The sequence below is a fragment of the Oncorhynchus mykiss genome, chromosome 27, assembly GCF_013265735.2.
Source record: "Oncorhynchus mykiss isolate Arlee chromosome 27, USDA_OmykA_1.1, whole genome shotgun sequence".
NCBI lineage: Eukaryota > Metazoa > Chordata > Actinopteri > Salmoniformes > Salmonidae > Oncorhynchus > Oncorhynchus mykiss.
The window spans coordinates 36432640-36449813 of NC_048591.1; the positions used below are offsets into that span (position 1 = coordinate 36432640).

At 44.4% G+C, this 17174-nt stretch overlaps 3 protein-coding genes across 6 annotated transcripts; 1 reads left to right on the forward strand and 2 right to left on the reverse strand.

Moving 5' to 3' along the window:
• Positions 1–1356: 1356 nt before the first annotated feature.
• Positions 1357–5298, reverse strand: LOC110508006 (ragulator complex protein LAMTOR1). Its single transcript, XM_021588446.2, has 5 exons — positions 5026–5298; positions 3691–3836; positions 3516–3593; positions 3296–3419; positions 1357–3032 (listed from the first exon to the last, which is right to left on the reverse strand). Exons 1-5 carry the CDS (start codon positions 5065–5067, stop codon positions 2940–2942), a joined length of 483 nt encoding a protein of 160 aa, XP_021444121.1. The 5' UTR covers positions 5068–5298; the 3' UTR covers positions 1357–2939.
• Positions 5299–5585: 287 nt separating this feature from the next.
• Positions 5586–8070, forward strand: LOC110508005 (secreted frizzled-related protein 2). Its single transcript, XM_021588445.2, has 3 exons — positions 5586–6311; positions 6434–6514; positions 6629–8070. The coding sequence occupies exons 1-3, from the start codon at positions 5783–5785 to the stop codon at positions 6979–6981; spliced, it is 963 nt and encodes a 320-aa protein (XP_021444120.2). The 5' UTR covers positions 5586–5782; the 3' UTR covers positions 6982–8070.
• Positions 8071–9642: 1572 nt separating this feature from the next.
• On the reverse strand, positions 9643–13507 carry hs020 (HSPC020 homolog). 4 transcript variants are annotated; one of them, XM_021586902.2, is made up of 5 exons: positions 13284–13507; positions 12692–12817; positions 12519–12578; positions 10486–10626; positions 9643–10376 (listed from the first exon to the last, which is right to left on the reverse strand). In XM_021586902.2, the coding sequence occupies exons 2-5, from the start codon at positions 12809–12811 to the stop codon at positions 10329–10331; spliced, it is 369 nt and encodes a 122-aa protein (XP_021442577.1). In that variant the 5' UTR covers positions 12812–12817; positions 13284–13507; the 3' UTR covers positions 9643–10328.
• Positions 13508–17174: the final 3667 nt, after the last annotated feature.

Sequence of the window (17174 nt, forward strand, 5' to 3'; positions counted from 1 at the left end):
GTGTGTGTGTGTGTGTGTGTGTGTGTGTGTGTGTGTGTGTGTGTGTGTGTGTGTGTGCACACTCTGTTTCCCAGGTCCTGGTAGAGCTGAAGGAACTGCGGGTGTTGTATTGCCATGATAAAAGCATCTGTAACCTTTCAGAGGTGGATAAGCTAGGCGCCCTGCCCTTCCTGCACGGCAACACAATGGAGAATGAGGGGAGCTACAGGTACACACACACAGGCATTACATGAGAAAGGTGAGGACAAACCCAAATCTACACACACCCACATGCAAATATAGGCCGCCACTAAGCCCCACATAGGGGGTGGGTTACAGGGGTGGTTTATTCCACTCATACTCTTCGTGTGATCTCCCAGTGCTGTTTGAAACCTGTATGTTCACCGAGGGCAATGTGGCTCTGAGCTCTATGTGAAACAGGTGCTGAGTTCGTTGCAGCTGCGTAGGATTCTGACAGGTGCTTAAAATGAGCAGAGAGATCAGGGTCTAGTTACACACCGACTCTTTGCCTGTCTGCATAGCAACACTAAACTCCTACTGAGTTTTGGGGCATTCTCCCTCTCTGTTCAGTGCTAAATTACTACCAGTTTACAGTGTGTATAGTCACTGAATGTATAAGATGTGTTCAGTTCTACAGCCTTATGGTCAAGAGAGAATTTGTGTACCCGGACAAACACCCAGTAATACAAACTTTCTCATGTAATGCCTGTGGTGCTGTGTGTGTGATTGCGGCCCTGCCTCACTTGTTGGACTTCTGCGCTGTAACGGGCCAGGATAGAATCATGGCCCAGGTCTGGCATCATCCCAGCAATCACAGCAAAACACCAGGACAACTGGCCTGTCACCAGGGGGGGGGCACAATCATCATGCCAACCAACCAGAGTTCCAGAACCACAGGCTTACATCAGAAGACCATTATGACCTGACGCATCATGTAAAAGTACAATAGAAATCTACTCATCAGAAACTCTGGTGTCTGTCAGAGTTGGGGAAGAAGGAATAGCACATCTACAGTAGATGTGACCTTGACCTGTTTAATTATTGAACTGGACCATTGACCAGCCAGGCCCAACCAGGAACAGAGCCCTCTCACTCACTCTCCCCAATGCACTTTGGTAGGTGTTACTTTGTGTTGAAATATGGATCTGAGAATTGACCCTTTACCACGGGTGGATCAGCAGCTACGAGACATACTGAATAATCCCTATCATGGTAAACAAAGGCTTCAGAGAAAGTTGAAAAAATTATCATATCCATTACTTACAGTACACACTACATAAGATGTGATAGTGTTCATTAGGTTTGTTGTAATGATACACCACACAATTCTCTCTATACAGACCTACAGAACACCAGTTTAATTGTTGAAAGTCTTTAATGAATTCATTATTTGGGGAAAAAAAAAATGTATTAACAGTATATCTTAATAAACCTTTTGGTACTAGCCTAAGAAATGAACAATGTTATCCAGGTACTATTGCACACTGAAGTAACAAAACAAACAAAACAAGCACACTGCAAAAAGTGGCAAATAAACACGGCCTTGCAGATGATCATCCCTTTAAAGACCCCAGAGAGGCACCCACCCACACACACACTCACCCCGGAGCATAAATACACTTAAAACATGAATAAATAATCACAACGCCTCTGATCGTTTTAATTTAGGGGATACTCACAGGTTATGGTTGTTTATCTCAAACTGCCATGACAGCTTTCAGTTCATGGTTAATGTGAGTAACTCATCACAATCTGTTTTGTTTAAAAATTCAAACAAACTTGGGTGTTAAGTTTTTTTTCCTTTTATGTCATAAAAACTGGGCTGCTGTATCCTTAGTTTTGATTGGCTCCTAAAACAACTTCATTGGAGCTTTAGCCAATCCTGACCAACAGACTCTACAATGGGGAGGTGCATACACTCCATTTCTTGCTTCTGACTGAATCACATAAATCTGTACATAGAAGGCATCAACACTTCACTGATTCATTTACATTACAAGCCCCCGAACCCTCCCCCCAAGCCCAGTTCCACCCCCAGCTGTATTGTTTCTGTGAAGTCTAAAGATATGAATTCAAGGACTGCCAGCTAAATTATTGAAGTGCGAAGCATGTTTCCCCCAGAAATCAGAGAAACCCATGTGGATTCCAACCTCTGTCCTCACCTCTGCCAACATGAGCTGAACTCAAGGGAAGACTCATATGGGTCATATCAGATTTGAACTTAGGTACTATAGTTGAACTAAGTCCCTCCTGTTTTTAAACCTACCCAACTTACTTTAGGTCAATCTAAGGATTTTAACAAAGATAAGGAACACTATAGTGAGGGTTCTTTCTAGAAATTCATATTGATGACATGAGGGGTGGGATGTGTGTTCTGGGTGACCGGTCCACACCGTGTCAGAACAGCATCCCCATGCTCACCGTAGTGGGTTGGCTGGCTGTGGACATATTTTTTTTGCCCTGTTCCTGTGCTACATTTGGACATGCATAATCACCCTCTTTTCCTAGCTGTGGTTAGTTAGTTAGTACATTACCGGAGCTGCATATCAGACGAGGTTAGCTACACCTGAAAAACTCACAGCCAGCGCTAACGCCAGCAGCAGCCTAGTCATGCAGCTAGCTAACCGTTTATTCAGTCAGACTCAGTCACTCTTCAAACAAGAACATTTAAAATAACAAAAACAAAGACTGCCCTAACACCATTATACTGCCATAACATTTGACGGCTGGTGAAAGAAGGATGAATGGTGGCTTTGAAAGGTGGTTCTGAGGGGTGCAGGGCAAGGTTGGTTAACCCTTTCAGCAGGGGAGGCCTGGTTGTCATAGTCCTCAGCAGGTTCCTGGTGGCATAGCTGGGTAGCACAGGGACTGGGACACATAGATGCAGTGTGGGCATTGGGGACAGGACGGGAGGTGTATTATGGAGGCCAGAGTGTAGATCAGGGGATGGCAAATTGAACCACTAGCTCTTCTTTAGCGTCCACCTTGATCTGAGAGATTGCACTGTAAGCATAGGCAGCTATCTTGGACACCTGTAAAACAATTAGAACAAATGAGGTTAACTCGCATCAATCGGATACATAATGCGTTTGTTGTTGCTCCAGAGCTGCCATACACTAACAGGTTTATGGACAGGGAAAGCACATGACTGTAATAGAAAGATGTCCTGATGAACATCAGAATGGTAATGACTGGAGTAGAATCAATGGAATTGTATCAAATACATCAAACACATGGTTTCCATGTACCAAACTATGAAACGTTACACCCCCAGTGTGTGTGTGTGCGCGAGCACCTGTTGTACATCCGAATATGGCACCAGATCACTAGCGAGCACTTGGTGCGGTTGGCTGGTGAGGGAAGGGAGAGGGAGGGGCTTCTTCTGAGACAGACTGTTACTCAACAAGGCCAGTTTTGTACTGAAAACACAATAAAAGACAGGTTAGTACTGAAACACATCTACAAGGCCAGTCAAAACCCACATACACATTAAGCAACTACCTCCACACACCCACCTATATTGCCGAGCTTTGTCCATGTACTCATGCTGCTCCATGCCTTGAGAGTCTGCAGCCGAGACATCGATGATGTTCCTAAGAAATGGAAAGACAGGCAGGTATTCAGCAGAATTCAATTCCAATGAAATAAACACCGTGATGATAGAGGAGAAAGAGAATGTTTGTGTCTTACAGGGCTGTTTTGGTAAGGATGGATGTGAGTAAGGCCTGTTCGTCTGTGCGGGCTGAGGGTACACTGGTGGAGTTCCATTCTGTGCCGTTGAGGGGCTTGCTGTCGGGGTTCGGGTGGGGGATCAGCGGCTTACGCTCGTCAGGGTCCTGAGGCACAACATGCGCATCGCGATCACAAACTATCACAACATCCTTCATCACTATCACAGGCTGTTTGGGTAACCAGATTCTGCTTATTGCTAAAATGATTATGATACAACATCTGAACTGAAGTCTAAAACAAAGGGGCGCCCTACAACACCTATAATACTCAACCTCTGATTTGTTGCTTTGACAGGAAGAAAATAATGAACCCAAACAAAAGTTACAGAACCCTGATATAATGATACTGGTGTGTATAGTTCAGTATTATACTGTGTTATAACAAGGTTAGCTAAGTAGTGGCAGGCTATAATGTGTACAACAGTCATCTGATAAACAGGATACAATCCCTGCCTCACATTTTTCCAAAGGAAAAAGAAAACTTCCCTTCTCCAAATTCCATTTTGGCCTATGTCACCACAACTGGATGGGAAATCTGAGATCATATGACATGCATCTGGGAGAAGTTGATTGGCTGGCAATATCAACATGTTCCAACAGCTTGACCGAATGTGAACCTTTGAGGCCCAATTTACATAAGTGGTCACGTTTTACTGGCCCTGATTGATCATCATCATGATAGTTGAGAATTGAAACTAAGCTATTGTCTGCCTTGCAAGTAGATAGCTACTGACGTACACATATGAACTGATTAAGTAAGCTAGATAATGTTTGTAATTGTCAACAAAAGGTTGTCACTATTTTGAAACGTCTCTTAACTAGCTAATGTTGTTAGGTGTGTTGGTCAACTTGCCAATACGGGAACTAACGTTAGCTAAACTCCCTAGGCCCAATTTTTCTAGCACAGCTAGCAGTTGTCAATTAAATATTATATATTTCTTAATTCCATTATTGTACGTTTAAATGTGTGCGCATTGTTGTGAATTGTTAGATATTACTGCACTGTTGGCGCTAGGAACACAAGCATTTCGCTACACCCCCAATAATATCTGCTATATGTGTACAATACAATTTGATTTGAAAGGACTGGCTAGCTTTCTGCTGGGTCGTAGTTGGCTAACTTAAAAATAGTTTCATTTTAACACGCAAAGAAGCACCATATTTTCACTTTTGACTCGTGGAATTCGTAACAACAAACTGTCTTGCAATGGCCTTATGACCACAAAGAAATTAAATATGTTTTGTTAAATAATATTTGACACCCTAGATAACCAACTAGCATAGCATTAGCTACCTGCTCGGTGGTCTCGTTCTCGCTACTGTAACAACAACCCATGGCGTCCGCTGGGCGTTCGGCGGTCTGCCAGGTACGCGAACCCAATCTCCAACTACTCCACCCGGGAAACTATTGCTATAATAAGAGAAACAGACCCTGTCTGAGTCCACGGGAAAGGAATCAAACTTCTTTCTTTGTTTCTCTTTCTCGCTGACCGCTTCTGTCAGCTACTACAACAAACGAAGCCTATCACATGACAGCAGTTTTTGCGCAGCCAGGGCTCAGCAACAAACATATGACATCCGGCCAATATGAAGATGCCATGGGGACGGATGCCCTAATCACGTGACAGTGGTATTTTTTTTTTTTAAAGACTTGCTAAAATAGTGAGCTTGCTGTTGTTTTGACTGGGGAATAAACCTGCAGAAAACAGACCGCGTTGTAAGGAAAATGCATAACGAATAGATGGCAAAAATACATTGCTAGCGCAGACTCATTGGGGGCAGGTTCTGGGAGGTTCTATGGGAAGATAAAACAACAAACAGTCTTTCAGACGCCCCCCCCCCGTTCTAATAACAAAGACACTTTTACAGCCCTCAATAACCGGGAGTCACACCATTGCATTTGATGTAAGAACCAGTTTGTTCTGCATGACTGGGTGACGCCAGGCGCCCTCATTACACACTAGCCTAATACTAGGTTGGTTCCAACCGGCTACGCACTGCTGAACAACCACCGTGCTGCATTGGTTTTTTATTCTACACTTGTCGTCAGTATGGCTCAACTGAAGTTATCACTTTGCGTGTTGGTGTCTATTTCTTTCGCCTCGGTTTTGACCACAGACAGCTCCATTCAGTTTGCGTCCGAAAGTCTCAGTTCCTCATCGTTTCGCTCGGTGTGTAAGCCCATCCCCAGCACACTTTCTCTGTGCCACGGCGTCGGTTACGGGGATATGCGGCTGCCCAACCTGCTGGGGCACGACTCATTGAAAGAAGCCCAGCAACAGTCGGCCGCCTGGCTGCCGTTGGTCTCCAAACTCTGCCACCGAGATACCAAGAAGTTCTTGTGCTCGCTATTCGCCCCGGTGTGCCTACCGGAGGGGCCCGTGCGCCCCTGCCGTGGGCTGTGCGAGGCTGTGAGGGACGGTTGTCTCCCTGTGATGAGCGCGTTCGGGTTCCCGTGGCCCGACATGTTTAACTGCACACAGTTCCCACGCGGGGTCCATCTCTGTATTCCCACCACGACCCAAGACACACAGCGTGCGCGGAAGGGAGAGGAAGCGGGTCACGAGGAGGCATCAGAGGGTTTGTGCCTATCGTTATCATCATTATCATAGAAAGCTGATCCTCTGCAAACATGTTCCAAGCCCTTTCACTCACACACGAACTAACCCTGTTCTCCGTGGCATGTCTCTTGGTGTCCTCAGGAACAGTGATCTGTGACTCATGCAGTCTGGCTGCTGAGGGGGAGACCGACATCCAGAACAACTTCTGCAAGAGTCCATATGGTGAGTGATGTGTGTATGGCATTGGTCACACTTTAGACAAAGGCTTATAGAGGCCTATAACCTGTTTACATGTGTAAACGTGTTTACATGTATTTCTGTGTTTTCTTCTCTCAGCCTTTAAACTGCTTATCGGGAGTGTGTCTGTGGAGGGGGGTGACTGCAGGTTAGTCCCTCTGGGCCGGAGTCGCATCCTGAGGTGGGAGGGTGGAGGCACGGAGAGGGCTGAGGGCGTCCGGGGGGCAATGGCCTACAGTGCCCTTTGGCTGCAGGAAGGGGGTACCTGCACCTGTCCTGCCCTGGAGGAGGCAAATGGGGGAGAGGGGAAGGGGTCCGTGGCAGGGGTGTGGTACCTGGGCCTTGCTGACATACAGGAGGGCAGGTTGGTCCTCTCTAGGCTTGTGAGATGGAGGAAGGGGGACAAAGAACTCAAGAAGTTCATCAGGAGACTGCTCAAACAAGCCTGCTGATGATGTCATCAAACAAGCATAAAGAGACTTTCCAATTTGGCCAATTGGATGCGTATGAGAGGACACCACAGCCCTGTTACATGTCAACCTCTTGGCCTATAGACCCTATCCCTTCAATATCCCTTTCATATCCCTTCAATATCCCTTCAATATCCCTTTCATATCCCTTCAATATCCCTTTCATATCCCTTCAATATCCCTTTCATATCCCTTCAATATCCCTTTCATATCCCTTCAATATCCCTTTCATATCCCTTCAATATCCCTTCAACATCCCTTTCATATCCCTTCAATATCCCTTCAATATCCCTTCAACATCCCTTTCATATCCCTTCAATATCCCTTTCATATCCCTTCAATATCCCTTCAATATCCCTTTCATATCCCTTTCATATCCCTTTCATATCCCTTCAACATCCCTTTCATATCCCTTCAACATCCCTTTCATATCCCTTTCATATCCCTTCAACATCCCTTTCATATCCCTTCAATATCCCTTTCATATTCATATCATCTAGCTCTGGAGAAGTCGTGCCTTCATCATAGGGCTCCAGAGTGACGCAGGGGTTTAAGACACTGCATCTCAGTGCAAGAGGTGTCACTACATTCCCTGGTTCGAATCCAGGCAGAATCACATCCGGCCGTGATTGGGAGTCTCATAGGGTGGCGCACAATTGGTCCAGTGTCGTTCGGGTTTGGTCGTCATTATAAATAAGAATTTGTTCTGAACTGACTTTCCTAGATAAATAAAGGTTAAATAAATAAGAATAATTGAGTATCTACCCAGTCTGTTCAGATCTACGAAGACCTGCTAGGCAGAAGAGAGACCATCAGAGGACCAGTGTGTTTGTTTGGATCTATGTTCTGGGCACCTGTCACATATTCATTATTAAGTGTATTAAATTCTGAATATTATTATTTTTTTAATCAAATGTGAGAACATGATTGTGATTTGTGTGAGCCGAGTGAGGACACAGTTACCAGTGAGGCACAGAGCAGCATTAGTTCCATTCAAAGCAGAGTATTATTGGCAGATAGTATCAGAGACTGCTGTGTAAGTGTCCAATAAACATTATTTTGAGCTGTAAATACTGCTGTCACTATTATTTTCTGTGCATGTGTGTTTTCTGGATCCTTCTGTTTGTAGGAAGAGACAAACCTGACTCTAGACTCACATCACACGTGTCTGTACACCTAATCCACCCATGTCTGTCTGTCTCTCTCCCCCTTCTCTCTGCCCTCCTACATCTCGAGTGTCTTGAGTCAACATATGAATAACTTTCCCTGTAGCCTACCAGTGATGTATTGCTGTATGTTTATTATGACATAATAGTCAATAATAATATCATGTGTGAGAAACGATGGAGTGGGGCTGGGGAGGGGTACTATGGCCACACCTGTTTTCTGTGAATAAAACAAACGTGCCTCAGGTTATCAATGACTAATTCAGAAGGCCAACTTCCTTACTACATACACACTCTGCCCTCACCTATGGAGCTCTGACTACAGACACACACAATAACCTTTTTGCATTTCTCCTATTTGACAAACTCATCTCTGGGCAGAGGAGTCTTGTTTTTGCTGTATGGCGGTTTTGTGGGAGAGAATATACTTTTTACAAGAGGTTTGTGTTATGGTAGGTTGAGTTGTAGTAGTTCAATGTAGCGTTGTTTGTCAGTGAGGTGAAAGAATCTCCTGTCACTCAGCGTAAAACTCTAGTAACTGCAGTATGGTGTTGGCCGGAGGAACAGCTGTGTATGTTGGTTAGCTTGCTGGTCTATAAGTACAGAATGGACTGTAATGGGTGTTTGTGTAATTGAGGAAGAGTTTATTTTATTATCTTTTTTAATGAATAGTATGTGCGCTGGTAGTCTCCCTTCTCCTGGTGTGTGTTTAGATATGTGTGTTAGTGTGTGTACCTACTGTATGTGTGCGTTTCTCCTTGCAGCAGTACTATGGTGTCTGGTGCCATAATGCTGGCCTTCCTCCCCCTGGTGTTGACTTATTCCCTACTACTACTTTGTTGTTCTACCGGGCGGTGCTGGTGAGGATGTGATATGACTGTAATACTAGGCTGAGCCGGGAAGAGAGGGCCTTCCAGTATGTTCTGACCCACCCCACCCCCGGAGACCCAGAAAGCATCCTGAAAACCTTTGACCTCTGGTGCAGCAAGGTGGAGTTCAGCAGCAATATCAGCCCCAAGAAAGGTGACCCCACCTGACTGAAATTCTTCTCCCTCTCTTCTCCATCCACATTTGCCTGTCTGACCACACCTATGTGTGTGTAGGTAAGATAAGGAAGCGGATTATTTTCCGAGCACTGCCCTCTGACAGTGCTGGGTTCCCACTGTGGATACAGCACAGTGCGTATCGCCTGGGCACCAGGCTCTACAGTGTGGAAATGGATGCAAGAATCACTGCCATAGCAGAGGTCACACGAGGCTTCGAAGATGACACAGTGAGAGAGAGACACACATATCTATTACTAAGACATGCAAGATTGGGTACAACTTACTTCTGGTTTTGTTGTCTGAGCCTCCTGCTGCCTTGACCCTCCTAGTCTCCTGCTGCCTTCTGCTTAGTGCCCCCTGCTGGTTGAATATCGCTCAGACAGCATCTAACACGTGTTATACAAGTCTGTGTGGCATCAATAAATCCATTATCTGTACTCAATGTTGCTCTTTATTTACATAAGACACTGGACCAATTAAAAAGGCATTTACATACATACATACGAGCACCTGTGAAATTCCTTTTTAAAATCAGTTTTGTTGAATACTAACGTTTGTTTTTAACTCTCCAGGTTTCTGTTGACAGCACACCCACACACAGCAGATTATGCAGGTGCAGTGTACAGGCTATGGTTTATGCCCATTCAGATGTGACGCGACTGGTGACGGACGGACGGGAGAGTCAAAGTACACACACAGAATAAACGAGTACCAGAGAGGGGAGTAAGTGCACTCTGATGTCCTTGAGTTTGATGTGTGCATCGTCTAAACAAAGGGTCTGAGTGTCTCGTGATCTGTGGGGGAGGACAGAACTAGCAGAGGGGAGGTTGAGGTGGAGCAGTTCTTTCTCCTAATGTTGCAAAAAACGCTTGTTTCAAGAGAAAAATGTTTTACAGTTTACAGTCTTCACACATTGCAACTGTAGAACACTGAATGAGAGAACACGCACACAGCACTTTCTCCATGCAGTAAAACCCCACGCAGCTCACACCTCCCCCTTTAGTTTCACAGGGTGGGTGTGAACAGCAGGGAAAGTTCACCAACCAAAAGCCACTGTTCGGCAGAGTAGATGAGCGCTACCAAGGGGGCATCAGAGAGCAGCGAGGATTACTCTGGCCTAGATCATCCACTGGTCCTGGTCTTGGTCTGCTCCCTCCATATCCACCTGAGAGAGGGATGAGTGACATTAAGAATCAGAAGGCCTAGTATTTCCCTTATGTAGTGCTCCATAGACGTGACCCCTAACCCCTGATTGTGTGTGCGCGCGCATTGACCTCGTTGACCTCTCCGTCGTCCGGTGACTCGTTGTAGTCGTTCATCTCATCTATGTCCTGCATGTCCTCTTCATCCTCAGAGTCTTCCTCACTATCTTCCTCATCCTCATCCTCCTCCTCTTCTTCCTCGTCAAATGTTTGCTACACACCCACAGAGAACGCAAACACACACCAGAGTGAGCATGGAAAAATGACAGAAAACATCCTTAACAGCCACTATAAAAGAAAATACCACTATCTTATTTTATTCCAAACGTTGACGCAAAATGGTAAACAATCAAATCAAATTGTATTTATAAAGCCCCTTTTTCATCAGCCGATGTCACAAAGTGCTGTACAGAAATCCAGGCTAAAACCCCAAACAGCAAGCAAAGCAGAAGCATTGTGGCTAGGAAAAACTCCCTAGAAAGGCAGGAACCTAGGAAGTTCTCTTCTGGCTGTACCAGTTGGAGATTATAAGAATACAAGGCCAGATCGTTCTTCAAAATGTTCAAATGTTCACAAATGACCAGCAGAGTCAAATAATAATCACAGTGGTTGTAGAGTCTGCAACAGGTCAAGTACCTCAGGAGTAAATGTCAGTTGGTTTTTCATAGCCAAGCGTTTTTATTTTATTTATCTAGGCAAGTCAGTTAAAAACAAATTCTTATTTACAATGACGGTCTACCCCGGCCAAACCCTGATGATGCTGGGCCAATTGTGCACCGCCCTATGGGACTCCCAATCACGGCCTGTTGTGATACAGTCTGGAATCGAACCAGGGTCTGTAGTGACACCTCTAGCACTGAGATGCAGTGCCTTAGACCACTGAGCCCCATTCAGAGGTCGAGACAGCAGGTACAGTAGAGGGATGGAGGGAGAGAGTTGAAAACAGCAGGTCTGAGGACAAGGTAGCAGTGAAACGATATGTAAAATTTGAGGAATTAAATGTCATGACATATTAAAACCTCTCCCTAGCTGCTAAACTCTCTTTCTGTGTACCACACCCCCATAACCAAGTTCACACAGGGTAGGGGGTTTAGGACCACCATCTTTAACTTTACTTGGTTTGAATACGAGCTAGCGTGCATTACAAAAGCATAACAGCAGTCTTGAACCACAGAGACGGTCATCCTGGGAAACAGCATGGACATCTCTGCTACTTCACTAAGACAGGATAGCACCCACCTAGATAACAGGCCGGGATAGATACACAGCTGATCAGATTTGGGTTTCAGTGAACCTAAAAATATATCTGTGGGGAATGTAGCTGTTCTCTCCTACTGTAGCTTTACACTATCTTTGGATGGTATAATTTAAGCTCTTGCTTGCCCTCCCTCCTCTGGCCCTAATTTTTTTTAAAACATGTTTTTACCTTTATTTAACTAGGCAAGTCACAAATTCTTATTTTCAATGATGGCCTAGGAACAGTGGATTAACAGTGGCCTGTTCAGGGGCAGAACGACAGATTTGTACCTTGTCAGCTCGGGGGTTTGAACTTGCAACCTTCCGGTTACTAGTCCAACTCTCTAACCACTAGGCTACCCTGCTGCCCCTAATGACTCTCCCAAACCTGGGAGCTGTTGGGAATAACCACAAAATGCAAACATGTGTCTATTTTATTGAATTGTGCCCCACATGCCCTTTCCACCCCCACATAGAACCAACTACAAAATACATTACCATTGGATGTTCTGGTGCTGCTCGGGCAATTTAAAATATTGATTGACCTTCTTATTGAGGAATGTAATTAAAAAAAAATGACATTTGTGTTGTACTGTATTTTACTGGATATATATTGTTTTCGATTTGGTCGTATGAAATTGTATTTGCAGGGCTCCCTTGTGAAAGAGACACTGGTCTCAATGGTGACTCCCTGCATAAATAAAGGTCAAATAAATGTGAACATGATTCACCTTTGTAATATCGCAGGACTTGGTAAAAATCCATAAGCATCTTGTATACATTTGGGCCAACTTTTGGATGAAAATATGAGTGACCGACAGGTCAGTTGTCTAGGTAAGTAAAATAAACATTATTTAAAGCTCAGATACCTCGAAAATTGGCTTCCCAATAGGCATCAGGCTATTGTCCTTCTCTGAGATGCTCTGTAACTAAGGGGGAGAGACAGGAGAGGTCAGTGTGTGTATGTCTGAACCCAGGTTGGCTCTGTCACTCCTTCTAGTCTTGTCCTTTCTTTTCTCTCTCTGTGTTTGTTTGATTGTACCCAGGTCTGGTGCTGCTGCTCCTGTTGGTGTAACTCTGTCTCATCCACACACGGCCGGTCCAGGTTGAACCACAGAGTCTCTGTCATCCTGGGAAACAGCGAGGGGAACTGCGTGGACATCTCTGTCTGAGAAGACACACATACTTCATTGAGACAGGATAGCTATCAGCACCCACCTAGATAACAGACCTGGCTAGATGAGTACAATCAGATGTTGGTTTCAGTGACCCTAACAATGTGTTGAGAGTGTAGCTAGCGAAAGCTACCTGTAAGAAATGTCACAACATAGCTAGCTAGCTGCTAACTTGGGTAGGTTAGCTACTGTAAGAATTGCAGATTAGGTTTTGAATACTTTAAAATGGTATCTGTTAAGTTATTGCAGATCTTCCTTACTAGCTAGCAAACACTCTTCATCCTGCATAATGTAGCTAACGCGTTAGCTAGCTAGCTATGTTACGAAACAATATCTAATACATCAACAAAAAAATTGTACAGATATTTACTGTACATGTCAAAATATTCACCGTCTTACTTGTCAAACCCCTATCCCGACTAGTAGCTATCAAAATATACATTTCAAATTTAAACTGACCGGAAACCAGTGTTGTTTTGTAAACGCTCCCGGTGTGTACGCATATCGTTCCACATACGTTCCGCTTACTACTACTACTACTACTACTACTACTACTACTACTACTACTACTACTACTACTGCTGCTGCTGCTTCTTGTTCTAGAGGTTTATCAAATATTTTTATAACTCAACCATCTCATTGTTCTATCTTTGGTTTTATGGCAGACTACACTTGTTGGTGTATTGCTATATGAGGTCTTCTTTGATATTATTGCAGTCCTCAAACAAATGCAATAGGTGCATGCCGCCACCTACTGTTTTGGCTGTATGTCAGACCAACTAATTAAAAAATATATAATTTAAAAAATCAGATTCAACTGCCAACAACCATCCCTACAGGCTCTGGGGCCTGAGAGGGAAGAGCATCTTTGGACAGTATTCTTTGCAATGTTTAGGCAGTGAAGTCCTGTCAACCCAAAAACATTTCAGCCGCAGAAACTATTATGTCCAGTTTCTTGGACTTTTTGTGTGTATGTGCAGGACAATTAATTATATGCAAGATAAACACCATAAAATCCACCTTCTTCACAGTCAGCATATCAGTTTCCCTCGACTGTTGAACAACACTGAATCTCTACAGTCTGCGGAGCATCCACCACCATATCTTCAGCTCCCCTCACTCCTTCAACTACTTCACGTGCCTCTGTGTAGGAGAGCTGCATAAAAGCACTGACACTTGCCACTTCATATTCCTTTACCCTAACTGGGCACTCCAGGGAATTGGGAACGTGAGTTCCATCACAAAGACGGAGATACATGGGGAGAAGGTCCGTATGCCATGTGAGAATTTGTAGGCGAGTGAGTAAACCTCCACTACCATCCATTCTATTGGCCAACGTGCAACCACTGGAGAATAAGCTGGATGATCTACTATCAAGACTATCCTACCAACGGGACATTAAAAACTGTAATATCTTATGTTTCACAGAGCCATGGCTAAACGACGACACAGATAATATAGAGCTGGCTGGGTTTTCTGTGTTTCGTCAGGACAGAGCAGCTACGTCTGGTAAGACGAGGGGCGGGGGTGTGTGTCTATTTGTCGATAACAGTTGGTGTGTGATGTCTAATAATAAAGAAGTCTCGAGGTATTTCTCCCCCGATGTAGAGTACCCCATGATAAGCTACAGACCACACTGTCTACCAAGAGAGTTCTCATCTATATTATTTATAGCCAAATATTTTCCACCACAAACTGATGCTGGCACTAAGACCGCACTCAATGAGCTGTATAAGGCCATAAGCAAACAAAAAGTGCTCATCCAGAAGTGGTGCTCCTAGTGGCCGGGGACTTTAATGCAGGCAAACTTACATCCGTTTTACCTAATTTCTACCAGCATGTCACATGTGCAACCAGAGGAGAAAAAACTCTAGACCAACTTTACTCCACACACAGAGATGCATACAAAGCTTTCCCTTGCCCTCCATTTGGCAAATCTGACCATAATTATATCCTCCTGATTCCTGCTTACAAGCAAATACTAAAGCAGGAAGTACCAGTGACTCTCTCAATATGGAAGTGGTCAGATGACACGGATGCTACGCTACAGGACTGTTTTGCTAGCACAGACTGGAATAAGTTTCCTGGATTCATCCAATGGCATTGAGGAGCATACCACCTCAGTCACCAGCTTCATCAAGAAGTGCATCAACGACATCGTCCCCACAGTGACCCACAGTACATATCCCAACCTGAAACCATGGATTACAGGCAACATCCGCATCGAGCTAAAGGCTAGAGCTGCCGCTTTCAAGGAGCGGGACACTGTCCGGACGCTTATAAGTAAGCCCACTATGCCCTCAGACGAACCATCAAACAGGCAAAGCGTCAATACAGTACTAAGATTGAATCTTACTACACTGTCTCTGATGCTTGTTGGATGTGGCAGAGCTTGCAAACTATTACGGACTACAAAGGGAAAACCAGCCGTGAGCTGCCCAGTGACGCAAGCCTACCAGATGAGCTAAATGCCTTTTATGCTCGCTTCAAGGAAAGCAACACTGAAGCATGCATGAGAGCACCAGTTGTTCCGGATGACTGTGTGATTAAGCTCTCCGTAGCCGATGTGAGCAAGACCTTTAACAGGTCTTGTTTAAAAGTGCAGTGGAAACGCGTTCTCTGGAGTGATGAATCACGCTTCACTATCTGGCAGTCAGATGGACTAATCTGGGTTTGGCGGATGCCAGGAGAACGCTACCTGCCCGGATGCATAGTGCCAACTGTAAAGTTTGGTGGAGGAGGAATAATGGTCTGGACTGTTTCTCACGGTTTGGGCTAGGCCCCTTAGTTCCAGTGATACAAGGTCACTTAGTGCCAGTGATATACTACAGGAAACAATGACGTTCTAGATGATTTTGTGCTTCCAACTTTGTGGCAACAGTTTGGGGAAGGCCCTTTCCTGTTTCAGCATGACAATGCCCCCATGTGCAAAGCGAGGTCCATACAGAAATGGTTTGTCGAGATCGGGGTGTGAAAAAACTTGACTGGCTTGCACAGAGCCCTGAACTCAATCTGATCGAACACCTTGGGATGAATTGCCCAACCTCACTAATGCTCTTTTGGCTGAATGGAAGCAAGTCCCCGCAGCAATGTTCCAACATCTAGGGGAAAGCCTTCCCAGAAGAGTGGAGGTTGTTATAGCAGCAAAGGGGGGACCAACTTCATATTAATGGCAATGATTTTGGAATGATATGTTCAATGAGCAGGTGTCCGTGCACCTGTGTACGTGCACTACCAAAACAGTTTAATAAGGAAAATCAAGGAGTTTCTCATAGCTAGTTTCTATGTAGGTTATGCTTGAATCAACATTCTATGACTTTTATTGTGTAGGTGGACCAGTCCTGGTGATAGGAGCGGATCCTTAATGTGTCTCTGTGTCAGGAGGACTGCCATAGCTGGCATAGCTGGCAGTACACACACACACACACACACACACAAGACACACACCAGGCAACAACACATTCGCCATGCTGGCCCTCAACACTGGGACCCGTCAAGTGTGCATGCGTAGTCCCTACCTGTACTCCCTGTTCACCCACGAGAACAACAAGACAGCCTATAGGAAGGAGGTCGGAGACCTGGCAGTGTTGTGCCGGGACAACAACATCTCCTTCAACGTCAGCGAAACAAAGGAGCTGATCGTGGACTACAGGAAATGGAGGGATGAGCACGCTCCAATTTACATCAACAGGCAGCGGTGGAAATAGTTTCCAATTGTCATACTTAAGTACAAGTAAAGATACCTTCATAGAAAATGACTCAAGTAAATGTGAAAGTCACCTAGTAAAATCAATACTTGAGAAACAGTCTAAAAGTATTTGGTTTCAAAATTCTTAAGTATCAAAAATAAATGTAATTGCTAAAATGTACTTAAGTATTAAAAGTAAAAGTAAAACTATAAATAATTTCTAATTGCTTATATTAAGCAAAGCAGAAGGTACGATTTTCTTGTTTTTTACATGTACTGATAACCAGGTGCATACTCGAACACTCAGGCATAATTTACAAGCATGTGGTCAGAGGTAGTAGGAATGACCAGGGATGTTCTCTTGATAAGTGTGCACATTAGACCATTCTCCTATCCTGCTAAACATTCTAAATATAACGAATATGTTTGGGTGTCAGGGACAATTGAAGGAGTAAAAAGTACAAGTAGTAGAAGTAAAAGTTGTCAAAAATATAAATAGTAAAGTAAAGTACAAATACCCCAAAACACGACTTAAGTAGTACTTTCAAGTATTTTTAAGTAGTACTTTCAAGTACTTTACACCACTGTCAACAGGGCTGGAGTGGGTCGAGAACGTCAAGTTCCTCAGTGTCCACATCATTAAGGATCTATCATGGTCCACA